Genomic DNA, 27,535 nt, shown 5'->3' on the forward strand with positions numbered 1-27,535 from the left:
AGATAATTACTGATGATAAAAAACTGATGGTGGACACCCTAGACCCCTTGTGTTATTGTGTCCCCTCCACTTCTCAATCCAAAGTTACACCTTGCCTGCTCCACTCTTTAATATAGTTTGCTATGAACAAAGTCCTCTTACGGTGAGCACTTACATAGACAGTTAGAAAATGCTAAATTACAGGTTATTATCATCTAGAGTTTTGTAATTCTACCTGTGGCATTTCCGAAATGCTCATGGGCACAGCCACACTTCACTTGTCTGCTTCACAATGTCCCTAATGGATTTGCCTGTCCATTGTGTTTGTGACCCTCAGTGAGCCAGCTACATCCAGCCTGCTCTCAGATTTTCAACCTGTTTTACCCTTCGGACCCTTCAGCCTCCAGACTGGAGCCGCTATTACAGCCTCTCTTCCACAAGTTGCCACCCTTTGCTGTGCCGCGCTACCAGCGCTACCCTCTAGGAGATGGACGCACAATGCTCATAGGTAAGATGTGTGATTTGACCCTGGAAATCAATTTACGAGTCTCGGGGGACGCGAGGGTAGCACCTGTTGAATATTTCATTGGTTAATCTATTTTCTGGTATGACTGTAGCCATATTAATGACCTTTTGGATTCTGCATTTCAAAGCTGGTGTGAAATCTCTGAGGAATTATGTTAGTGAGACTCGATTAAAGGGGCACAGAGATTCTATGACACAGTAATGTGAATTTTCACAGACGCACATGTGGAGCCTCAATCCAGTTTGTGTGAGCTTGCCCTGCAGAGGCAGAGCTAAATCCTGCGCTCAGGCTGAAAGTTTGTAGTAATTATACTTCATTTTCTTGTGGTGCAGTACCTTTAGCCTGCTACTGTTCTCTGAGGATCAGCCACAGTATGTGAGATATTAGTCTGCTAGATATGGCACAGCACTGCTGTAATCCCCCCAGAGGGCCTGGTTGTAGAGACTGAGTCCTTAATGAGCCACTGATTTATTTGAAGCATGTTTTAGCCCACTTTTGGGACATAGAGACTCGTTCTAAACTGCAACGATGACGCATTGCCTGGTTCCCCTGGCCCTCTATCCACCTACCTCACTGAAAGAAAGTAGGGCAAGGACTGATCTCTCGAAGCTAACAGCCTGCAAGCATGAGCTCAGATCAGAAGATAGGGCTTTGTGGTTTGGTGCACGGCTTTAAGAAATTCAAAACCCTTACTCAACATGCAAATATGTATAACGGCCTCTTTCCACCAGATGTGTGTTGGTTGCGTCTCCGCTCCGGCATGGCAGCGGAGCCGATAGAATTCAATTCTAGTCAATGGGTGTGTTTCCATTGGCTGCGGCTGTGCTGCGTTCCGGCTCCATCCAGTGGAAATCCGGCGTACTCGAAGCACATTTGTCAAATATGTCAAATTTGTCATAGTGATATGGTGATATTCCCAGTTTGCTTTCAAGTATGCTTCTTACTGGGTACCCTGCAATACAGTATATTCTTAAGTAGGATAAAAGCAGAAACAGATTATTTAAAAAAGTACTGGCTAATTAAATTAAGCCCTATTCAGACATCTTTGTTATGTAAATGGTGTGGCAGTTCTACATAAAAAATTTTAAAATAATTATGATTATGTAACTCGATTGGACTCTATCTAGAGCCAGTGTTTGGTTGTCAGTTCTGGGCTACTGTAGAACAGCATGGAGTGCTCTGTGAAAGAGGACCTGCTCCATATGTAGATATAAACAACTCTTTATAAGGTAACGAAAACACAACAATCCTTTTTTTTTCAGGTGATTATAATCTAATGAAAACATAGCTATGAATATTATATGCCATTTCTGCCAGTAGTTGCCCCTGAATACAACACACTGGACCTTTGAGATCCCTGTATGTTTTCCACATAATCATCCTGTATTTGTACTAAGTGAATAAAATCTATTCAAAAAACTGTGATTAGGGTCCTGCAGGACTCAACACAAATCTCACGGGAGCAGATAGTTTTAACTTTGCTGCAGGTTGGAGGGGGCAGTCAAAAAATGAACTGCAGTTCCCATTACCTGTTAGAATACAACAAGTCTGCCTCTTTACCGGCCGTCTTTGTGTGCAGGTGTAAGTCAGCTGTTGCAAATGCTTTGTCCATTCTATGAGAGATAGTAGAAGAAGTAACAATAACCCTATCTGGAATGTTATTTACCTGAAACAATAGCACAGAATGTTACAAACATTTGCAATTGTGCAGATAAGGGTTGCAATAATTACATATGTAATTACATTTACTCACATTAAACGTAACAAACAGTCGTTTGGTGGCCATGGTGAGCCCCCCCAGGCTGCGGGTGTGGGTGGGAGCAGACATGCAAAATTCAGGAACAGACAGGAGTAGGACACACACACTGCAGGAGCGGGAAGTAATGGCCAAAAATCCAGTGGGAGCAATCAGGAGCGGTAATAATAAAACAGTCCCACGCAGGACTCTAATGTGAAGTTGTAGTGGAGATCACATAATAGAAACGGACAGTAATGGACATTTGCGTAATGGAAACTATGTTTGAATGCCAGCAACCATTACTTCTACAGACAGATTAAGTGAGTAATGTTACATATTCCACGTCTGAAACGAGCTTCACCAAGTAACTAACTCATCACTTACTTGAAACCATTGCGCTGTTCCTCACAATCTGGATTTGTTTGCTGAGTGTGTTTCACTTTTATGTGACCTGTGTTCAAAAAATGACACACGGTATTAAATAACGCAGTGTTTTTACCTCTGTAAACTGGATGCCCAAGCTGTGATTTATTAATTTAATCATGTTCAGCCAGTCCCCATGCGGGATGCTTGACGCCTCTGAGAACCGGTGGTGCAGATAAAGGTGATGGAGTGTAAAGGCAGACACACAGCGTAGGCTTGCAGCTATACCGAGTTTTAATTATGGGCCTGCATCGCCGTTTCATTGATCGGGCTTGGATGCTGTCAAATTATGTGTTAAATTAAAAACCATAGACAGGTGCACGCAGGCAGAGGCAGACACACAAACACACTCGCTCATGCAGACACACAGAAGAAACAGTGGCACACATCACCCATTTCCTGCTCTGTAATATGGTAATTAGAGTTTATGAAGGCATGGAAAGCCAATCAAATCAAGCTCCTGTGGGTATGACTTTGACATCAACACCCGTCAACAGTGGATCTTTTATTATGATGAATGCTGCTAATATAGAGAGAACGAGCTGTCCTACTATTGATTTCCAGCTGTGTGTTCAATGGGAAATACGATTGCCCAAGACAGCACATGGAATTATAGTAATTCCTATCAGCATTGATCACATGACTAACAGTGCTCTAATGTAAAGATGGTGGTGTATCCTTTGCTCACCATGAAATTGTTCCCTAATAGGATGCTAGTTTGTGTGGAGGCTGAGAGCGGGGCGAGGACTGGAGGGGAGGGAGCTGAGTTAAAAGTCTCTCTCCGTCTCTTTTAGTCACAAAGACATTTCAAGGCCAGAGTGCAATCATCCTCCCTCTCCAGATGCATTCTTTGATTGTCCTTACTTTTACTCGTGTCATCAGCTGTTTGACTCTCTCCTGCTTCATGCATATATCTCATCTCTCTGTTTGTTTAAAGGGGCAATAAGCAAAATCGTTTCACCGCTAGGTTCGCTGTTGTGCACTGCCTGTAGAGCAAAACAAAGTGTGTCATGAGCCACTCCTCCCTCTACCTCTGCTCTCCAACACCCCCCCCCCCACTCACCTCGTCTGTGCTGGCGAGACGAGTACCGCAGCACGGACTATCTCATCCAGACGGTCCCGGTGTTTCTTCCGCAGGCTCCGCTTCACTCAGCTTCACTCAGCTGCCCGATATACCCGCTGCTTCTTCCCAATTAACCTGAATAACAAACCAGGGCTCCGTGCTCCGGTTGCAAACAGAGAGCCGCTAGCTGGGAAGCTAGCGGAGGCTAACTGGTTGTGTTTCCCTCTGGTCATGCTGCAGCTAATGCTCCGCTAGCCGCTCCCAGCTAGCTCCTGTTTGTTATTCAGGTTAAAGTGGGAAGAAGCAGCGGGTCTGTCATGCAGCTGAGTGAAGTGGAGCCTGAGGAGGAAGCAACGGTTAGCCCCGCTTTCACTGCAGGCAGATTCACTCACCACAGGGGCGAGGAAATAAAACCTAAACAGCCAGCTTAGTTTGGCTTAGTTTAGCAGTTAATGATGTCTTTCACTCACTCTCAGTCTCTGCTGTGTTTAGCTATTTCCCTGCTTTCCTGTTAGCATTAGCAATACTCGGCTACCACGCTAACGCTCCAACTCCAACTGAGCCGGGAGCTGGGCTCACGGTCTCACGGAGAAGAGTTGGAACGTTAGCGTGGCAGCCCATTAGTCCCCACGCTTCTCCGCCAGGCTCAGTGAGTCAGAGCCGAGAAGTGTGGGGACGTTAGTGTTAGCAGTAGTCGGCTACCATGCTAACGTTCCGGGAGCCTGCTTCTTGGCTCCGGCGAGCTCTAGCGTGGAGCCTGGCGGGCTCACAGAGAAGAGAGGAATATTAGCATTAGCTCCCAGAGTTAGCACTAGAGCTACTACAGCTATTGGAGTAGCTTGCAGCTATGGAGCACTTCTACCAGCTCTTCTAGTCACTGAGCCTCGCCTCCATTTCAGCAAATATATTGCATTTATTACAGGGACCATCATCATTGAAGTAGGCAGGGGAATAGCTAAACACAGCCGCCAGGCTGCCCGCCAGGCTACATTTTACAATGTTAATTGCAAATTAGCTGGGCTGCCGGGCTACTCACCTAATACAACCGAAACGCCTGACCCATTGCTGGGACCGAGCCGCTAATAACTCAAACTCCGGACATTAACCCATGCAACGATTGTAACATTAAATTTAATTGAATCGACATAGCGACATGTGCCTAACGTTACTGTAACACTAATTAAAACAGACATTTGACTTTATGTTGTACCTGTCCAGGAGAAGAAGAGCTAGCTCCGAGTCAGATTGTAGCCCCTTTAGCTCTCGCAGTGCTCGCCACCTTGGAAATGCAAGGCCAATGTTAATTCGAGTTCTGTCCCTTTCTTTATCCGACAACTTCTTCACCAACAACCTTTGTTTCTTTAGAGGTAATGTCAGGTCGTCTTCAGGTGGACGTTCAGCTCTCTGCCCTTTAATTTCGAAAATACGGGCTGCCATTGCTCACCGGCTGTAGCCTTTTATAGGGAGGGAGGGCCAAGGGCTCCGAGAGGAGGAGGAGAAGGAGGAGGAGGGGGGGGATTCACATGAACGTACATGAACCGGACATGAGCCGGACCGGCTTGTAAACAATGGGCTGGAGATCAACACAGAGAGAGGGTGTGTGAGGTCATGCCATACTCCAGATGAAATTACACCTCTAGTTCTTCACATAGCAATTTTTTAATTCCTTCAATCTAGAAATGATGAATTTCGCTTATTGCTCCTTTAAAAGGGGTTTGGAGTGCATACAGTGTCGTTTATTTAACTTCTGAGCTTTTCTTCTCTCATTTACTGTATAAACACACTCGCATGCTTGTGCTCGTCTTTGTGTCAGTCTTTGTCACCATGTAGGCCCAGCTTTCCTGCTCGCCCTGGCAGCTTTTTGTTGCTCCTCTCTTTTTCTCTGCTTCTTCTCCAGCACACGGCTTTTGAAATTTTGTGTGTGTGTGTGTGTGTGTTTCAGAAAATGCGTCACAGTCAGTGGACCTTCCTCTGTCAGAACAATCTCTCCCTCCCTCTCTGCCTCTCTCTGCTTATTGTGCTGTGAAAGAAAGACAGTGGTGCTAATGTTCCAGACTGAAAGCAACTGAAAGACCCCTCTTAGAGGTGTTGGGCAGGGCTCATTATTGATAATACACTGTAGTGTGTATGTGTGTGTGTAGGGACATGTATGTGGGTGAGCGTGAGTCCTCTTCAGTTTTCTTCAGAGCCTCAGGGGAGGCATAATTGCAGAAATCACTGCAAACAGTACACAGAACATACAGTGACCTTGTCTCTAGTTAGAAACAACATTTTAATGAGAGAACATGTATTGGGTTTTGTGTGACGTTCCGTTGTCAATACAGTCCAAATAGGGGATTTTTTTTTCTGTGTAGTCATTAACCACATCTGATCCTGTCCAAATCCACAGAAATAAAGGGGGAGAGAGCGGTACTTAATCTGTATTCTGTTGTGGATGCCAATCTTTCACTGTCAGTTTCCAACCCAGTAATTTCTGAAAACCTGCCTCGTCTTGTAAAAATCCGTTCAATTCACAACCCCAAAACCCAAAAGAATTCAAAGATTTTTACTTTACTCAAGAGAAGTAACACTTTGTATACTGTACACTCATTTCTTTCTGTCCCAAGGTATCTATAAAAAAGAGCCTGCAACCAAAATATTATCTGCCAGTCACATCCAAATGAATCAAAATTAAGGGAGTCAGATTTGAAATAACTGCAAATAATGTCACAGAATATCTGCAAACATAAAAATGTTGGCACAAGCCAAGGTAGTACTTGTACTTGTTGTGAGTACTTGTTTGGCAGATTATTTCTTTGTTGTAACAATGTTTCTTGGCAATAAATCTTATACTGTTGGAAAGCCTCTTTATTTCCCTTTTTAATGGTGCCACATTTGTAAGGAACATGCATTTGTGGGATGAGCAGCAGAGCTGAGTATGTGGGTTGCGCCCATGAATATTTTGCCAAATCTTCTCTGCCAATGCCAAACAGCTTTTTTTTTTGCTATTGACTCTTGTTTGGTGTTGTTTGGTGGATTGGATGATTGAAGTCTGAAGAAAAGTCTGGGCAGAGAGCCAGGTCTGCCATATCGTCTTGCAAACCTGGACTGCAAATCTGTAGAAGACTGCCTACGGTTCCTAAGTGCTGACAGGATGAGGAAATGGTCTTCTTGGGTGCCGTCTTCTTGGGACGCCCACTTCATGTCTCTGACATCCCCCGTTATATGGAACTTGGCCTTCAGTTTGCAGATGGTACTAGGGCTCACTCCAAAGAATGCCACAACTTGGTTTTGCGGAACACCAGCTTGAAGTTGCCCTATTACACGGGCCCTATCCAGATCAGTCGGTGGCATGCCGATTCTTGGAGCAGACACCAACTGACCACATAGCAGGGCCCATGCTCACAGGTACCTTGGGGTACCAGAAGCTTGGCATTGGAAGAGAAGATTTGGCAAAATATTCATGGGCGCAACCCACATACTCAGCTCTGCTGCTCATCCCACAAATGCATGTTCCTTACAAATGTGGCACCATTAAAAAGGGAAGTAAACAGGCTTTCCAAGTATATAAGATTTATTGCCAAGAAGCATTGTTACAACAAAGAAATAATCTACCAAAGACAATTTTCCCTACTTTTTGTGCTTAGTTTATAGTGAATTAACACACATCCTCCATTGATTTTGTTGTTCAGTAATTGTACATGTAAGATGTAACAGTTGGTGTTTGTGGTCGTCTATTTGTCCCACCCCTCCTCCACTGTGATTGCAAAGTGACAAGCACAGCACTTTACCCAAAGCTGAACATTTTCATCTTTTGCCAACCACAAAAAAACCACCAAACGTGCAGCGCTCACCTCAGAATAGACCTTTAGCCCCTTGTCAAGCTGCTGGTGTTTGGAGCATAGCATAAATACGTGGCACTACCATTGCAATTTAAAAAATACGCTTGCCTCAGGAAAAGCGCTTTGGTGAACATGGCCCCTAATGGAAGCACTATTACTTACTTACTAACAAACTACAAACAGCTAATCTGCAGTTTATGTTTTTGATTCATCATTTGGTCTAGAAATAAGAATTGTGAAAGAGGTGCACCACAATTACCCGTAACCCAAAGTGATGTCATTTTCTGTTTTGTGCAATCAACACCAAACCCAAAGGTACGAAGTTTACAGTTTTGTTAAGACAAGAGAAAGCAGCAAATGTTCTCGTATGTGAAGCTGGAACCATCAAATGTTTTCCATTTTTCTTAAAATATTACGGAATACAATAAATCAATTATCAAATTATTGCGGATTCATTTTCTGTTAATCAACTGATTATTTAACAAATCATTGCAGCTCTACGTAAAATAGTTTTGTTAAACCAACAATTAAAAAAAACCTCAAAAGTATTCAATTTAGTGATATAAAACAGCAAATCCTTGAATTTGGGAGGCCACAGCTGGCAGATGTTTTTGCATTCTCGCAGTGTAAATGTTGATTAATTGACTATTTTTTCAGCCACACTTTAATATCACATGAAATTCCTTTCATACCTTGGGTATTTCACTAACAGCAGCTAGTATTTTCCTTGACAAGTCAAAGTGACTGAAAAACCTTTCCTTCTGTCACTTTTTCTCTCTTTGGCCCCATTGTTCATTCATGCCTCCTGCATGAACAAATCAATCCAACTTAACGTCCTGTCACTCAATGCTGGTGCACTGTCAGATATTATAAAACAGGTAGCGGAATTCGCTCTCTAATAACGTCAAGTGATGAAACTGATGTGAAAATGTATCAGTGGATTCACAGTGAGAAGAGGGCAAGAGGGGTAAGGATCCCTCGTGCTCATGATGGTCGTTCAGGCTTCACTAACTTTTAAAATCCATTTGTGATGCAGCCTGTGAGAGAATGAAAAGTCTCTCTGGCTATTCTAACATTTGTTATTCAGCTGCGTGCTGTCTTAATAAAGGCACAAGGAGTATTAATGTAAAAATTGCCTTTGTCTGTATCTAATACTGGGATTAAACCCAAGTTGTATGAGCCGAAGTAAAGAAATGCTGCAGTGTTATTCCTTGTATTTAACCAATGCCAGACACAAAGCCATGTTTTTGACCTGGTTTAAATAAATGAAAATTAAACAATTCCATATCTTCCCAACCAACAAAATATTTCCTGCCCCTCAAAAGCAGACACATTATACAGAAAACCATGTAATCTAGCATCACTGATACAAACACTGTCAGATTTCATCATCTTCATCATTGTAACCGTCCAGATTTATCAACCACACCTGACCATTCCTCGTCTGAGAGAAAGGCTGTTAATCTGTATTCTGCTGCTGCTCCGATCCTTCACAGACCAAACAGGCAACATGTGGCTGGATCTGGTGGTTTATTTATAACCACTCCAGCAGGCAGCGTAGAAAGGGTTAACCTGCCAATAATTGGCTTCTCCATGGCGCAAAAAACAGACTATTCTGGGTGATAATTTGATAGATGCACATTCAAACTCATTCCCAGTTACAAATATTGAATGCAGGCAGGCACACTCATCGCCCACTGTGGAGGCAACGTCTGTAATGCAACTGTTTGTGTATGGTGTGAATGGAAGTGATTTAAACACCGAAAATAGTGTCAGAGGAAACTGTCAGGAGAATCTGATCAGATCCTCTCAAACCAAGACATGGTGTGTTCTGAAAGATACTTGCTTTCATTTTATCTCAGCTCTCTTTGGGTGCACTGCTCCCCGTCCCAGCTCCACTCTATCACATCTTAAGACACCACTGACACACGCACATGAAAAAAAGAATATTATTGCTATCTTTTATATTTATTTTATTTATAACAAACTAGCACAAGAATACGGATATGCAAATTTGAAAATTTGATCTCCCTTTTTTGTCTTTCTCTTTTTTACTTCTGCCTCCCAGATGGCTTTTGCTCTAATGCCCTCCACACACACTCTACTCCACCATATCCACAAAGCTCCAGGATGGTCTGACACTGACAATCATTCACTGATAAACACATAAAGGTGAACTGCATTGCCAGGACCAGAGGTGGTTACATGTTGCCTATAGGGAGAACCGCCACAGCATCTGTAGCATGTTGTGTAGCGCAGAGGTGAAGTAGCGGCTCAGACGGATGTGAGTCAGGTCATATCCAGTGTCATAATAGATCCGCAGCTCAATGTGAGGCCTGGGTAACAGGATAATGAGTACTCTCCGGAGTCTGGCTGGAAAAACATTTTGAGTTTCATAACACAGGTAAGAAGAGAAAACTGTGTTGGAGAGTCCTCAAAAAAAGAGAGAGACATGCCTGCATTGTGTTGTTGAGCTTCCTGTTGTTCAGCTATGTGAGGCAATTGTGTTTGGTGGAAGTTGAAGACATTCAGTGTGAGTCTCCTTTTGTCCCCAGGATGTAGTGTAGGGCTTAAGATAAATGTGTTATTGAGCCAAGCTGGTAGACACTTGTCTCTCTAACGATTAGATTATTGATGAAGTATTCTTCTTCTAGGCTCTGCGTCTCAGGGAATAACAAGTAGATCCACCATCTCTGGGCAAACCAGGTCTCCAGGGAAAATTTTCATTCTCCTATTATTCAGTGTTATCTCCAAACAAATAAGAAAGAGTTGTGTAGAGACGTGCTGGTGGCAGAGAAGACTCTAACCAGACATTATCATTCTACTTGTCAGCAGAAGCCAAGAGCAAGATGCTTTTTGGGTCCTCCAAAGTCAATACAATTGGATTTAACCCCATGAGCAGCAGACACAGTTTCTGTCATTGTACTCCTACTTAGTGCTTTTCTTTGGTTTGCCTTGATAAAAGACAAATCAAGTCAATACACAGCAACAGGCTGTCGTTTAAGGAAAAATAACAGCATTGATTCAAAGATTGAGGCCAGTCAATTGTTTTGTGATCAAAGCATTTCCTTTCCCCTTCCCTCTCTGTTTGTCCTTGTCTTCTTCCTCTTTCACTCCGCTTCTCACCCTCTCTAGCCGAGAGTATCCAAGGCCATTCAGACGTGTTTTTGGAAGGTGAGCAAACCCCTGGAGGTCAGGCTTCACTGATGTCCTCTGAGACGAAGACTGAAGGAGGAGGAGAAGAGGGAGGTCGTAGAGCCAGCGTGACCAGCGTGGAAAGTGAAATGTCAATTTGCTCCATGGGCCAGCTGGGAAACACCATCGCTAACAGTGAGTGGGAGGGAAGGAGAGAGGCTGAGGAGCTACACTTTTCTGCTTCATTGATTCAGTTATCTCCTGTAGATGAATTCAGGTTCATGAGGTTTCACAGCTCATAGGCTGACCTCTCATTTCCACTTCTAAGCTTGCATACATCTGTGTGTTTCAGTTTCCAGCGGCTGGTGGGGCTCCAAGAGGCTGGATTATGCTTTGTACTGCCCTGATGTGCTGACTGCCTTCCCAACAGTGGCTCTGCCTCACCTTTTTCACGCCTCCTACTGGGAGTCCACTGACGTAGCAGCTTTTGTTCTCCGGCAGGTGGGAAAGCCTTATTGACAGTTTTTTCCCCAGCAAGTTTCCCAGATTGCTTCGTCTAGAAGACAAAGCCCTTTGCAGGGAGAGTAGAAGCTTTGTGAATATAAGTTTCTGAAATTGCTGGCTGGTATCTTAAAAGACTGAACTTGTCAAATCAAATGTGGAGAGGTTCTCTTGGAACGTTGCTTTGGGAGTAGATGAAACAAAGTAACAAAATATGGCACATCTCCAGTCTCTTGTTAAGGCCATAACTTTGCATATGCAGCATTTCTTCTTTGATGTTACATTAGTGGCTTGTTCCAAGTCCATGGCCTCAGGGTATGTTTACTGTCGTTATAACCAAATGGGAGCAGCAGGAATTCACTTGCTGTCACTGCATTATCATTGTGGCTCTTAGTGAGATGCAGTATGAAGTATTTTAAACTGTGTGATTCTGTATATCATAAAAAAAATACCAACAAGAAAGCTGTAGGAGGTAGAAAGTGGATGCATCGGACAGAGGCGGCTGGAAACAGTATAGTCTATTTTTTGTTGCTTTAATATAAAAACAGTTTAGTTTTAGAAACTTTAACAAAAAATAAAATCCAAGGGTGGGAGGCAGCAGTCCCCACACCAGAGGAGCTCCCCTGCTGTTGGCACAGGAGCTCTTAGGCACCTATTTCCCATGCCAGGTGCACCTCACCAGGCAATGTACCTTGTTAGGCAATGTAGCACACCTGGAGAGAGCTACAGGAATGGGAAAAGAGACAACAGCACAGAGAACACATACAGCCGTAACACATAGTGGTGCAGGTAGTTACCAAACTGCACAGACCCACTATAAATTCATAATCTGCACTTGTCTTGACATTTTAAGACAATTTTTTCAGCGTTTTGTCAAATACATTTTCACATTACAGCACATGAGCACATCAAGTGTTGTACATAAGACATGTAAGCAAAACAAGAGGTTAAAAGACAAACAGAGGTAAAAGTCATTGTATAAAAATACATGTCAGAATGGAAATTTGTTTTGCAAATCTAAAAGTAATCCAAAATCCAGTTAATGGCAGCATGTTGTGGTTGACTGAAAGGGGTCCTAGTATTGACCCTTGAAGAACTCCACATGCTATTTTAGTTGATGATACATAATTAATAATAATAATAATTGCTTATAGGTGAGACTTGAACCAACAAGGGCTTCAAGAAAGTCCAAATAAATCCCGATCCTTTTGTATCTTAACATATACCATGTTTTAGATGCTGCATTCTGAGTGACTTCTCAGGTTGTACTCATAGTTTAAGGCACTGGCTTATTGCTGTTTTTTAATTCTGTCACTTGTAGAACAGCTGCTTCTGTTTAATGGTGTCTTCTTGCTTCACAACAACACAGCATAGATGCCGCTGCTAAGCTGCTTGAGGGCTCCTTCTGCACAGATGACACCTTGAATATGTTATAACCAGAAGTCTGGCTGCAAGCCAAGAATGTCATCAACACCCCTTCTAACTGTCCATCTAACTGTGGACTGAGCCAGCAATAACAAATGAGTAATCTATATATAGATTTACCCAAGCATTTTTGCCATAAATGTCGTTTCAAGACATCTCAAAGTATGCTGAGCAAGAATCCAGTGCTGAGTCATGACGTGGATTTACAGCTTAGAAGGCACTACATGAAATGAAGCAGTGGTCTCCAGCCTTTTTCCTAAAGGGACCCCTTTTCTGTCATTTTGAAAAATTCAATGTTTTCCTCTCCCTGACACTTTACTATTGTTCTGCTGGCTCCTTGGTTGTTTTAACTGTGTACTTTTTAATGGAAGATTAGGCTGTTACACAGAGAGTAAAGACTCTGTCAGTATAGTTTGTGTTCAGGTCTTCACAGTGCCCTTATCCCTTGAGATTTCTTTAAACAAAGAAATCAATTTAGTTCTTTTCACAGAAATTAATGAAATGCTGAGATACAGGTCGACTGTATAACTTTTAAAAGGTTTATGTTTTTTTAATAAAGAAGGTCTCACAACACCTCTTGAATCTTTGATGAACCCCAGTGTGGGTCAGGACCACTAGATTGGGAACCAGTGATATTAGGGTCTATTTTTGCATTGATTTAGCCTTGACAAGTAATGGCCAAAATTGTGGGAATTGTTAGGTGGTCTACAAAGGGATGGATCACTAGCACACTTTATCTTTTGTGTAGATGTTTAGAATTCATCTTACACCCCACAACTGAGCCTCAGACAAGTGGTAGCCATTATATCCGACTTCTTTGATTATGCAGTGTAACAGATCAGACCAGGATTTTGTGATTTGGTCTGGTCTACACATAAATGTAGAAGGGCATGACTAGAATCCGCAAAAATCAGAAATTAAATGTGGTGCTAAATCTTTTTATGGTCGGTAAAGATTTTAAAGGTCTGGAAAAAGTGTTCTTGGCTTCAGTTAAGCATCCAGGCATTTCCATTTCTCTGTCATCACCTCTTTAGTTGAGGGGACCCAAACTTTGATCAGAAGAGTCTCTTATAGTGCCACCAGTGCATATACATTATGTCTGAGTTGGACTTAAACTGTGAGCTGTGGCAGTTATTGCTTCACCTACTGAGCTGCCCATTAATGTACTGAGTGATTGCGTTTTTGTGCATCTGTGGTAATTACACGCATGTTTCTCAAATGCTCAGACAACAACGAAGAGCAGGACAAAAACAATAACAGAATAATACAAGAGTATCACGTCATGTCCTGATAAAAGCCCCTGGAAACACCGTCTTTGAACTTGATCATTAGAAAGCAGAGCTCCCGGAGAGAGAAGAAGAAAAAAAAAAAAGAACTTTTTTTTCCACCCTGCCACTGTCTGCCGCAGCATGTCTTCTTTGTGAGGAAACGTGAGGGGAATATGGAGAGCACATCAGAAAAAAAGAAGTGCTATCGACGCCATCAGGAAGCTAATAAACTCAAGATCATCATTTTGGTTCAGTGGTTTTCAGCTCCACTCGATGCCGAGTCATATTAAAGGATCGTCATGGAATTTAAGGGCTGCACAGAAAATAATTTGTTAAAGCTGAATCATTTACTCTTCTCACAGTCCAGCCTCAGTAAGACTATGTTTTAAGATGTCATGAAACATGGAGCCTTTCTACGTCAAGCAGTCAGGAATTACATGCATGGCTTCTTTTAAGAAGTGCACGATAGCTTTAATGAAGTACTCCAAATCACCCCTTCGCTCTTAATCTGCTCTTGTCACAAAAGGTTTCCATTACAACTTGTGATTTATCATCCCTAAACATAATTTAGGATTTATTTTCAGGGCTTCTAATGGTATATCAAGGCCTGTTCCTAACGGACCTATAGCTTGGCCTCTGGTGTCACTGCTTGAAGCTTTCTCGAGAACTGCTCATCCCAACAATTTCACACTCGACACTGCATCTTTGTGTCCTGAGCAATAAACCTGCCATGACATAGTTGCGTCTCCTAACAATGCTAGAATGTATGTTATTTGGTAACAGCTAGCTATATGGGACCAGCTATTCCCGGGAACAAAAGTGTTCGTTGGGAAAGTTACATCGCTGATGCTTGAAATCTTTTAGTTTGCTACAAAGTAATCTCTGGTCTCTCTTTCTCCATCTGTTATTGAATGTCTTATAGCGAATGACGGAACGAAAGGTGTACCCAGATTGCTGTTTGGCGGTGTAACAGTTCAGGCTGTTCGTATGTATAGGCTACTTACGAATAGTAAAGCACTACAATTTGTATATGACCCACATAATCAGGAGCCAGTAATTTGTGTGTAACCCACGTAATTGGGAAGGCTTCAATCACATGACTAAGGCTCTGACGGGAGTAAAGAAGGAAGTAGTTTAAAGAGCAAAAGTCTGCATTAGAAGGCAGGTTGGGGTGGTGGATGGGTTAAACAAACACAATACATGCGCCTAGGTACTGTGAGTTATTTTAAGGTCAGGACATCATCAGCCAACCATTTTCCTTTTCCTAAACCTAACCTACATACCTGAGCTTGTCTAAACTTAAGCTACATAACTTAACATTAAGTATGTAACATGACGACGCCATTTGTAGGGCACCAATTTACCAGAGAGAATATTTAAGGACGGACAGAGTCTCCTCCCATTTTAATTCGATGTATTACTCTTCATTGCATCAAAGTGCAGGAAGCACACTGGTGAGACTATGTTATGGTTTCAAAGGCTTGTGTGTGGAACTGCCTGCTCTTATATACACATGTTTATTAACAGCTCATGCGATGCGACTGTGTGAAGACCCATGAAGCAGACAATTTGGACTCTGCGCCGTTCTCGCCCTCCAGCCCACGGGAAAAATGGCTCAGAAGGAGGACACATGTCAAACTGAGGGTAATTAATTATTTGTTGGTTTATTTTGTATAAATATAGTTTTGCCCCAGTTCGCTCTGCTGACAGAAATTTGAAATTATGGCTACTCAGTTAACTTTCAGAAGCTCATTTTTAAACTTTATGGGAACAAATTCATGCATTTTTCAACAAAGCACTTTGGCTTAGACACCAGATATTACACAACCTGGAATATTGTCTCCAAGGTGCCTCTCATTCTCAGAAATACACCCAGTTAACTACTCACCCACACAAGCACGCACGCACGCACGCACGCACGCACGCACGCACGCACGCACACACACACACACAGAGCAGATTTTGTTCTTCTGCTGCAATGGTTTTGTATTCATTCAGACTAAAAATACAGTCATCACTAACTGCTGAGGTTGTAGTGCTTTAGCGCTGAGGACTCTGTGAACTGTTCATAACCTGAAAAAATTTAAATGCTCCCACACTTTCACCTTGAAGCACTGCAGCAGGCAGACACACACAGCTACTTGAGGCTCCTGAGTCCTGCAGAGTGGAACAATCAAGGTCACATTGCTATCCATCAAGTGCTCCTTTTATCTGCCATTTCCTAAAGACAAGAATTTAGTGACTGCTTGCTTTTCACAAGGCTATAAATAGAACTATGCAACCAGAGCACCATGGAAACATATCTAAATTTGAGCCTGTGAAGCTCTTCTTGTTTCAGTGTCATCTTGTTCATGCCTCACCTTGGCCCAGGGATGTGTTTCTAATGTAAGTGCTCAAAGAAAGCAGCTCTGAAAAAAGTTGCCACGTCCTGAATACGATCCACCATATGGAGATCTGATGCTGCTCTGTGCTGAATCTGCTGCAGAATGGTGCTATTCAGAGAGACTTGGCATCTATTTCTGATCTTCCTTGACTTAGTAAGAGGTGTTTGTCACAGCTGGAGAGGGACCATGAGTGTGGCTTTTATTTCTTGTACATGCTGCTCTTTCACAGGAGGGGTCTGACTCTCTAACCCATCTCTTCCTCACGTACTCTGTAAGTGGATGGTGGTACTGAGGCACATGTAGCTTTCACATATGACCACACAGTGAGTACCTAGTGAACTGTGTCGAGGAAATTTAGCTAGACATTGACCAGTGTCAGGCCTCCTCATGTCACACAGCAGCTGTGATGTTTTATGTATTGTATGCTGTGTGTGTGTGTGTGTGCCCAGGTGTGCATGCATGGTGCCCTTACTCTGCATGCTTGCCATCGCTGGATCAGTAGGACCTCGTGCTGGCAAATAATTAATTGTTGACAAAGCTAATGCAGAATAACAGCTGGAAATGTTGAACTTCCTTGTTAGATGTCACATCCTCTAGATCAATTATCATTAACCGATGTGGTGAAACAAGAAAATACAACCACAACACGCTTGATCGCATCAGCACTTAGCGATATTTATTGAAATTTGCAGATGCTCCATTATCTTTCACTGAGTGCTGTCAATAAACAGAAGTGTGTTTTCGAGTAAACAAAATGTCATAACAGGCTCTCACTCCTGATAAAAATCACTGCAACAAAGACTTAATCAACCAAACACATCTATTGCTGTTTCTTTTGTTTAGACATGACGCAGGTTTTTCTGTTATAGCATGTTTATATGAGCTTGCATTTCATATTTTAAAAAGCAAACATTTTATCTCTACTTGAACATAAATCCCTCACAAGCTTGTGAAGGAAACACTATCTTTTATCACACCACCTACAGGGGAAAAAAAAGAAAACACTTTTCGAGTTGTCTAACTATTTAGAAGAAAAGCAGGGTGTTGAAAAAGGGCATGTGTGCCGAGCAAAATTCTCCAGGATAAAGTAAAGGTTATAGAAATGGCAGAGGAGTAGGAAGCAGAATTTAAATTTCTGTCATGGTGGCCCACAACAGAGTGTGAGAATTCTACATTAGTGTGCTTATAATATGCTATTAAAATGCAACCAACTCAGCAAGAAGAGATTTAGGGATTAATGTTTCTCTGCCGGCTCACTTGGAGGTACTCACTGAATGTGGAGAAAAGAACAAGACAAGGACGCTTAATGTAGAGAGGTAACACTCTTTTCTGGAAGGTCCCACAGCGCATACACCAGAAACATTCGGCTGGGTATTGAAATCTGGACATGCAACACATCAAAGCCGGGGACACTTTAGCCTGTGCTGTATGTTGTAAGAGCTTGCAAAAACAGGTCATACAAGGACAAACACCAGCTGTGATTTTAATGGGACTACACTGTAGTTCAGGCAGGCACAGAGCACATTTTGTAGCTACATGTTCTACACACTCTCTGATTGTTCACGTTCACATTTTAGGTTGTCCGTATCAAGTGCTTTTACCAGTGTAATGCTCGTCACTTTCCCAGCCTCTTGCTCTGTTACATTTAGTTCTATGTGAATTATGAATGGTTCTTTAGACCCTTTATAAACTAAATATTTGGCCACTTGGCAGACACAAGCTGTAAACACAGCATATACATGCTATCACCTTAAAGTTTATGTGGTTAATTTGTGAGCACTTGTTACAGTTGTCTATATACACAATAATTTGATATGGAGCAACATCAGCTTCATTCAGAGTTGTGTTTCTGGCCACCTGGAATATGTAAGTCCAATATTAATTCTCTTTTAAGTTTGTTTTTTTCTACTCTCCATCAACTTCTGCGGGGAACATCTGGCCCTTTAGATGCAAATGCTCCAATATGTTCATAAATTAGTTGCTAACTTTGAGTGTGATTTGCTGATATTTCAGGCAGGTAGCACTGGGTAGGGTTTTATAGTTTTTTCACTGAATAAGCTGCTTGCTACATCTGATACGATGTGATACGATACGATACGATACGATACGATACAAAATTATATGATACGATGCAATATCTTTAGTGTCCCCTAAAGGAAATTTGTTCTGGACTCCCTCCTGCAGTTCCACAGAAGATAACATCATACATACTAGTGTCTAGTGATAATTCTCCATGGGGTTATCACTACAAGCGATCCCTTTATTACACAGTCATTGATCCATTGTTTATATTAACATGGGAATTATTGACTTTATTTCAAACCAAAAGCTTTCTCAGGTTTGACAATTGAAGTTAATTCTTGACCTTGGGATCTAAAACAGATAGTTTAGATTTTTTGAAATGGGGTTTTATGAGATACTTATCCAAACTCAATGTATTACCTGCCGTAGATGGCAGTTGGCACGCCCCCAGTTTGGAGAAGCAGACAGGAGCACAACCATAGAAGCTCTGCAATGTACTGCTGAGGATGGGGGCAGTAGCAAAATGTATTTTAGCCACCTAAAAAAAAAATCTATATCAATTTAGTGTAAGCTTATAATATTTTCACTGCTTTACCTTGCCATCAGACAGCCCTTTTCAACAGGGAACTGAGGCTGATATCTCTGCTTTCTTTAAAGCCACCAGACCCTTTGACAAAGACAGTTATTTTACTTCACAGAACATGTGAGATGCCTATACACCACTACCTCAGTTGGTTAGATTGTTTGTGTTACTGTGTGACTGACATGTTTTAAAAGTTAAGTTTGGACTAAGCTGTAGACCAGCAGCATACATACATACATATATTCATACAACCCCCCTCAAAAAAACAAACTATCCCTTTAATGGTTGAGGGAGAAAAATCTCAACTGAAAGTCCATTTTTTCAGAGCTGTATCTGACAGTCTTCATCAGTAAACACAAAGCTTTGTATCAAAGCTTTACATGAGCAGCAACAAAGGGAAAACCTTGACCACAGTGTCATGACTGAACTGTGTTCTGTGCTCTTTCTTGTTATCGATTGTAGAACGTTACTGCCAACCACAGGGTGAATGACATCATTGCCACCGAGGATGGGCCTCAAACTCTGGTTGGTCGCTTCATGTACGGCCCCTTGGACATGGTTACTCTGACTGGAGAAAAGGTGAAAAGGAGCGACATGATTGTTACTACAGATATACATTACATTAGTGTATTAAAGACTGACCTTATCCTTCAACCTACTGACCCACCCTGCCTCTCTTAGGTGGACATCTTGCTAATGACACAACCTCAGTCTGGCCGCTGGGTGCACTTTGACACAGAGGTGACCAACAGCAGCGGCAGAGTCACATACACTATACCCAAGAGCAAGAAGCTCGGCCTGGGAGTCTACCCTATTAAAATGGTGGTGAAGTAAGCATCCAAGCCCCTTACAGACAGAGTGCTATATAATCAAACAAGATACAACGAAAATGAGAGAATCATAGAATTAAGCCCTATATTTGTGCCTTGTATTGGTGTGTGAGCTTCTAGCAAGAGAGCGCAGTATAGAGGGCTTTGAAGGGAGTAACAAACGTGCAGCAAATGCAGTTTCTCTCCCTTTTTCTATCTCAAGGGGCGATCAAACAAGCGCAGAGGCCTACCTGACTGTGTTGCCACGGGGCATGGAGTGTGTGGTCTTCAGCATCGATGGCTCTTTCGCTGCTAGTGTGTCAATCATGGGCAGTGACCCCAAGGTCCGCCCCGGAGCTGTCGATGTCGTCAGGTAACTAGAAATAGCCTCTGTGTGTATGTGTGTGTGTGTGTGTGTGTGTGTGTGTGTGTGTGTGCCTGTGTAAATGAAATTCCTCTCCTCAAAGAATGACGCACAGGTTCAGATGAGTTGGCACACATTTAAAGCATTTAAGTGCATCCTTTCCATTATGATCAAAATGAAAGACTCTGATGTGTGTTTGATGTTGTGTATTAACATGCAGGCATTGGCAGGACCTTGGATATTTGATCATCTACATCACAGGCCGCCCTGACATGCAGAAGCAGCGCGTTGTATCCTGGCTCTCGCAACACAATTTTCCCCATGGGATGATCTTCTTCTCTGAAGGCCTGGTTCATGATCCCCTGCGGCAAAAGACCATCTTCCTCAAGAACCTCATACAAGATGTACGAGACAAACCATCATTAACTGACATTAACTGGGCACTTTGGGGTTTTTTGCACTGCATGTGAAACATTTTGTTCTGCACCCTACAGTTATCTCCATCTCTCTCCTCTGCAACACTCCTTTGCAAGTCCACAGTGTTGTATCCTGCCACACACATCTCTGACTGATTATCTCCTCTCTCCCCAGTGTCACATTAAGATCAACTCTGCTTACGGTTCCATGAAGGACATCTCTGTTTACAACATGCTCGGCCTCTGCCCCTCGCAGATTTATATCGTCGGCAGACCTTCAAAGAAATACCAAAATCAGTGCCAGGTAGTTCAGTTTGTGTCTTTCACCTCTTTCTCAAGAACCTTTTCGTGGTGTTTCTCTGTGCCTATTTCACTTGAAAGGTTTTTCTCATTTACTTTAATCTTCTTACCCCTTTCTCTCTTTTTTTTCTAACCCTCTAACTGTGGGTTATATGCAGTTCCTGAGCGAGGGCTATGCAGCGCACCTCTCCACCCTTCAGTTTGGGCACAGAGCTAGACCCAAGAAATCCCCTTCGGTTCGTATGGTCCTAAGGAAGGGCTCCTTCGGTCTCTCTGCGAAGCCTGACTTCCTGTGTAAGCGCACCCATCTGCGCAGGACCATGTCAGTGCAACAGCCCGACCCACCATGCACGCCCAATCCCAAGCCTGAGCGAGCCCAGAGCCAACCAGAGTCAGATAAGGACCACACGGGAGGAGGAGGAGGTGGAGGTGGAGGAGGGGGTGGAGGAGGTGGTGGAGGAGGAGGTGGAGGACAAGGCCCATGGGGACGGCCCTCCATACATCGTGGCGACACCACTCCCTGACGTCAACAAAGAGATGGGAGGATTGCGGGAGGATAGAAGAGGAGAACAAAGGGGTCTTAGTGTCCAGGGCCAAGGTGACATCTTATTCTTTAGATATGGTATATTTCAGGTTATAACAACTTCTGTCTTGTGTGTGTGTGTGTGTGTGAGTGTGTATGTATGTGCGCATTTATTGTGTTTTAAACACATATTGACAAGTACAATAACCAGAAAAGAACAACAACAAAGAAGGGGTTAAATCATCCAAGTCTATATCCATCCATGCCCTTATTGTCCTTGGGCGTGCTCTATTCATTGTAGCTGTTGTACATACCAAGTCTTTAAGTCCAGAATCCAGTATGACCGCAAAGAGAGAATCGGAGTCTCCCTCATACTTGTCCCTAATAAAACAGAAAGTATAGGAAGTAACTAGATGCATTTTCTAACAGTGTGTCGTATTTTTGTAGTTTTTGAACTGTACTTAATAATAATTCTTTTGTACTCCCTCCCAAGAGGTAAACAGAAACAGTCAGACAAGCATACACATGCTTCAGGCTGAGAAAAGATATGTAAACAGAAAGTTTTACCCAAAATACCTGTTGTAAACATTGTAGTCAGTCAATTCAGATCAAATTCCTTACAGACTTAGTTCAATATTCAACTTTGACCTCACAGAATGCTGTAGTTGTGTGCACGGACAGTTTTATTACTGATGTTTAAGATGTGCTTGCTTTCACTTTTATTTGTCTAGATAATCTGGATGAACTATTTGCTTCTACACAACATGACAGATAATTTGTTTCTTGCATCTCTGGACTTTAGTCTGATCATTATCTCAGAATCAACATGCTGTCCTTCACAATTGGTGTAGGTCTGCGACAGACAGACAGAGAAGTGTGAGGCTCTGATGGGCTGTAAATTCCAAAATGAGGCAATAAGGCACATTATTTAGTTTTGTAAATAATATTTGAAGGATGGTGTGCATTATATATTTTTTTTTAAATTTACTTAATTTTAATTTTATATACTTTATTAATCTCCCTGAGGGGAAATTCAATTAATAAAGTATATAAAATTAAAATTAATAAAAAAAATTTAAAAAGCACATATGGGAAAGATTAGTATTGCACTTTCATTAAGTTGGGTGACTTCGAGTTGGGGGAAGTAAGAGACAGATTTATAGAAAAATGGTCAAAATCAAAGCAGCAGATGCTAAGGTATCCTGCATTTTAGTCGCTATGGGTCAAGCTCCAAAACAGCAGACTTTTTTCAGATTTTAGAAAGCTTTCCCATAGAGCCACAAATACATTATCCGACTGTTTTCACAGACTGAGGAGAGCATCTCATGATGGGTAATCTAACCTCTATGTGCCCCTTTTTTTACATATACATTTATTTACAATTTATAAAATACCAGAGCAGAGTAATGAGATGCATCAGTCCCGCAATTTTTGTTGGAACAAAATCAATTAGTCTCCTGATTCACTGTTATCATTAATCATGCACAGGCTTTCTCAGACAGCCTGTGATAAGCATTACTTAAGAGCATCAACTTGGTAAACATTGTAAGAATCCATTTCCTTGAATTGCTGCAACACCTGAGAAGTCATGTTGTTATTGTTTATCAGTTAGTGTAGAATAATGCAGCCTTTCACCTTTTATTTCACTGCGTTTAAGAGCCTTTAAGAGCTCGAGGCTCGCAAAACTTTGACATAAACACAGATTGATTTTGCTTTGCTACTGTTGAGCTCCGGCAAAGTCAATAAATGTCCACCTTGATTAGATTATGTTCTTTGATGTATCTGATACATAACGTTCGGTTACATTGTAACCTTGGTTCTCTGAGTGAGGAGATTATCTCCCCACCCAGTAGTTATATCATAACTATGGGAGGTATTCCCATCTGGGGTAATTGACGTGGAAAATTAATAATCTTTGAGACACACCACTTTACGCGGTCGGCATGCGCCAGGCTATGAAAGCCCTTCCTTGCGCATGCACCCATTAATTGACATTGATTGGAACGGGTATCGAGCGGCCTTGAGCCTGGGGAGTTAATCTCCTCACTCAGAGAACCAAGGTGACAGTGTAACCATACACTCTCTCCATACATTCTCTATTGTATCGAAATTATCTCCCCACGCTGTAGTTATATCATAACTATGGGAACCCTTTAAGACACACCGCGAGGGGCCCCAGGAGACAGCAGATGCAGGTCCACAAGTGCTCCCCCTAGTATTCCAGTGAGGCATCCCCGCCACCAGATGCATTAACAACAGAAAATACGCAATAGGTGTGTATATACGCAAACAAAACGAAATGCTGTGTGCCACTGTACCGAGGCCCAGGCGCCAGGCTGATGTCACTGCCATGAGAAAAAAACACTTAAAGAGACAGCAACTTAATGCTGACTGACTCCAGAGGCTCAAAAGGTTCCTGCTGCAGGGCAACCAACACCTGACCCAGGTCCCACGATGGAATGGCCAGCCTCCTGGTGCGCAGTGCAAGCCTCTGCACACCCTTCAGGAACTGAGAGATGAGGCTGCAGTCACTACCTGCAAGTCTATAATCCCCTGTATGAGCAGCCTTGATACTGTAGCTGCCACCATGCCTCTAAGGGTTGAGGGTGATTTTACCATCTCAAGATGCTCCTGCAGGTACCGGAACACCTATGGGGCTGCACATCTCAGTGCATCGATCTGGTTAGTTGTGCACCATGATGCAAAGAGCTCCCAGTGGTAAGAGTATGCAGACCTCGTAGACAGTGCCCGAGCACTCTGCATGATCTGAAATACTGACTGTGCAAGTCCCAAGCTTAGCAGACCGGCCCTCTCAGGGCCTCTCAAGTTTGATCCCCTGTGGAAAGGGATGGAGCAGGGCCCCCTGCACCTGACTCAGAAGGTCCCAATGGACAGGGAGCTCCCATGGCCTCCCAGCCAGGAGAGGCACCACGTCCGAGAACCATGTCATGTGTGGCCACTTCGGTGCCACCAGAATTACCTGCAGTTCCTCCTTCCAAACTCTTTGCAGCAGATTTGAAACAAGAGTGATATATACAGCAGCAGCAGCAGATGTATACAGCAGGCCTTGAGGCCACTGGTGTGCCAGTGGCAATGGGCATTGTCCCTGGTTGCGAACAGGTCAGCCACTGCTCTGCTGAAGCGGTGCCAGATCTCCCTGACCTCCAGTCCCCTGGACTTGGGCCTCCCCTGGAGAGTAGGTCCGCCCCCTGGTTCACCAATCCAGGCCCGTGCATAGCCCTGATGGACAGGAACCGTGTCCATGCTCAGGTCCACAGCCTGTGTGCTATTCTGCAGAGGTTTGGGGAGCACAGGCCCCCTTACCTGTTGACATATGCTGCTGCCACAGGACTGTTGGTTCTTACCAGCACGTGACGGCCTTGCAGACTCGGGAGAAAATGGTGGAGGGCCAGGGCTCTCAGTTCTAGAGCACTGACAGGGCTCAACAATAAGGATTGCCCGATTGCCTGGGGCAAGTAAAACTCACGGTCGGGCATGTAAACTAACAACTCACTTGCCCGATCGGGCAAGTTGCTAAAAATAGTAAAAGTTAATAACTAATTGATAAAATAAATGTATTTTAAAACGTGCTCTTCTGCTCTGATGCAGCGGTCTCTCTGCCTGAAGTCACAGGCACAGCTGTGTAATGTCCTGCCCACAGCCCCCATTGATATTATTTTGCGCGACGGACGCTTCATATAATAACATAACAATATACTATTTATGGTGTTATGCCATCGTGTCATTTCTGTCTCTACATGGTCACGCGTTAACAATTCTCCTCTGCTCTCTGTATCTCGCACGGCGGAGTTCCGCCACACACACAGGTGAGCACGCTAGAGCGGCTCGGGCCGCATTTTCCTGACCAAACCTGACCCCGAGCCCGGTGCAGTTGTCAGCTGACAAAGTTATTGAAATGGACAGTGTGTAAATAACCACCAACAGACTGCTGTTACGCACAGACAAACATGCTGCTCGCACAGCAGCGTAGCACGGCACTCATGCAGAGCTTGTGTTGCGTTCAGGTGTTGTCACGTAAATAACAACTTCCAACACTTAAATAGGTCATAGCACAAAACAGCAGCATGTCAAGTGACTTTTTACTTTATTATATTCAATAAAATTGTATGTTCCTAAATCTTGAGACACCTCATATGTAAGCTAGACAGACATTTCACCTGCTCATTACTGTGCACAAATGTACTGTATGTACTTAGTCCTAAAGAGCCCTTCTGGTGCCAGTAGATACATAGAAACATCCCAGCAGGCTGTGCTTTGCAAGCATACAAAAAAGTTTCACGCATGTGAAAATTATTTTTCATGCGTGTGCTTCACCTCTGCTGCTACAACTCCATCCTAGGGGAAACACTGCTGTGTGCGTTTTGTGCAACAGGTGGATGTGGTAGTCTACTGGTAGAGTAGAGAGAGAGCTAAGTAGCGTTGAAGTAGAGTAGAGCAGGGCAGAGAGATGGAAGCAAAATATATTAAACCCGGTGTTAATACAGCAGAACTGGAGAGAGGGGTGAAAAATAAATAGAGGTGGGCATGGCTCAAGTAGGGCGCAAAATTATAGACGGAGAACGATTGACAAATTTTTCACTTTAAGCCCTTTTTGTGTAGGAATTAAGCTACAATACATGACATATGTTGTTTTAATTAATAAATACAGTGTGAATAAAGATTATATAACATAAAAATAACTGCAGTCTTTGTTAATTGATAGCCGCTTAAATTAAACAATTTTTATAGGGCAAGTAAAAACTGACTTTGGGCAAGTGAAAAAAAACCTTAGCGTTGAACCCTGATTGATATGCTCGCCCTTCCAGCAGGTGCTCCAGACCCCACTTGGTGCCCTTGCCCTCTTGGAGTGTGCCCCACCCCTCCGGGGACACATCTGTAGAGAGTATACCAAGCATACTCCCCAAAATGTTAGTTGGGTCCTGCCACCACCTGAGGTCCACACCAAGCTGCACGGTGACAAGCACTACTGTCTCTGTGGACAGAGCCCCAGGCCGAAGAGATGCCTCTGGACTGGACACGTGTAGAAGAGCCAATGGCACCACTTGTACCGAGGCTGCAATAAGACCCAAGAGGTGGAGACACAGCCGCCACATGACCGTGGCACCCAGCCGAAAATGAGAGAGGCAGGTCCTGATTGAAACCTGCCTCTCCTGTGACAACATCACCAACCCAGCTCTGGCATCCAGCCATATGCCTAGAAACTGGGTGGCCTGTGCAGGCTGGAGACTGCACTTTTTCTCGTTGATGCACAGCTCCAGACACTGAATGTGATCCAACAGCACAGACACATGATGTGCAGACTCTGTCTCTGCACATATTAGCCGGTCGTCTAAATAGTTAAGTATCCTGAGACTCTGCTGCTACAGAGGCCCCAAGAGTACATCCATGCACCTGGTGAAGGTGTGGGGTGCCAGTGAGATGCAGAAGGGGAGGACACAGAGTTTGAAGGTTTTTCCTGCAAAGGCAAACCTGAGAAACCTCCCGTGCCCCTCCCAGATTGGGATTTGAAAATTGGTGTCCTTTAGGTCGACGGTTGCAGACCAGTCACCTACCTGGACAGCCTGCTTGACCCTGGACACGGTCAACATTTTGCACTTCAGGGGCCTGAGGAACTTGTTCAGCTCCCTGAGGTCTAAGACAGGCCTGAGCGTCCTGTCCCGCTTCGGAACAAGAAAATAGTGGAGATAAAACCCTGCCATGAAAGTGAAAATTTCAGAGTGCAAGACCTCCCTGTGCTTGTGGTCTGCAATAATGGAAAATGCAGCCACCCTCATCAGAGAAGGAGTGCTACGGAACAGTAAACGATACCCCTGGGTCATTGTTGAAACAACCCAGGCAGGCAGGCAGACAGCCTGCTGCCCCCCGACTAAGTCAGGCTCGAGCGAGCTGCTATGCCTCAACCGTGCGTAAACAGACAGCTGCAATACATGAATATGGCACCGCTTTTAACTGCTATATTCCTTATTGTCAAAAAGAAGAAACAGCATTTTGCTATCCTCGAGAGGGACCCGCGAAGGCCAGCTCTCCAACCTAGACGAAGATAAGTGGACAAAACACTAAACTCCTCTCTTTTCTTTCTGCTCTCACGCTGACTCCAACAGGTGGAAATCAATGAATCAGTGGGTGCATGCGCAAGGTGAGGCTTTTATTGCCTGGTGCATGCCGGCCATGGAAAGTGGTGTGTCAATATTCCACGTTGATTACCTGAGATGGGGGTAATTCCCATAGTTATGA

The 27,535-nt window shown here is 43.4% G+C and overlaps 1 protein-coding gene across 6 annotated transcripts in view; it reads left to right on the forward strand.

Annotated features, from left to right (window-relative positions):
* Positions 1 to 27,535, forward strand: part of pitpnm3 (PITPNM family member 3) — a 132,136-nt gene that overhangs the window by 100,505 nt on the left and 4,096 nt on the right. For 5 of the 6 annotated variants that reach the window (XM_033631877.2, XM_033631879.2, XM_033631880.2 and 2 more), the window contains 10 exons: positions 317 to 487; positions 10,686 to 10,880; positions 11,038 to 11,186; positions 15,407 to 15,523; positions 19,331 to 19,447; positions 19,550 to 19,698; positions 19,901 to 20,050; positions 20,262 to 20,445; positions 20,633 to 20,761; positions 20,916 to 21,355. In XM_033631877.2, the coding sequence (XP_033487768.1) occupies positions 317 to 487; positions 10,686 to 10,880; positions 11,038 to 11,186; positions 15,407 to 15,523; positions 19,331 to 19,447; positions 19,550 to 19,698; positions 19,901 to 20,050; positions 20,262 to 20,445; positions 20,633 to 20,761; positions 20,916 to 21,281 (1,727 nt within the window). In that variant the 3' untranslated portion in view covers positions 21,282 to 21,355. Of the gene's footprint in view, positions 1 to 316; positions 488 to 10,685; positions 10,881 to 11,037; positions 11,187 to 15,406; positions 15,524 to 19,330; positions 19,448 to 19,549; positions 19,699 to 19,900; positions 20,051 to 20,261; positions 20,446 to 20,632; positions 20,762 to 20,915; positions 21,380 to 27,535 lie in introns of all 6 variants that reach the window. The other variant, XM_078167008.1, reaches the window with a different exon arrangement.

Source organism: Epinephelus lanceolatus, chromosome 4 (genome assembly GCF_041903045.1).
Source record: "Epinephelus lanceolatus isolate andai-2023 chromosome 4, ASM4190304v1, whole genome shotgun sequence".
Classification (NCBI taxonomy): Eukaryota; Metazoa; Chordata; class Actinopteri; order Perciformes; family Serranidae; genus Epinephelus; species Epinephelus lanceolatus.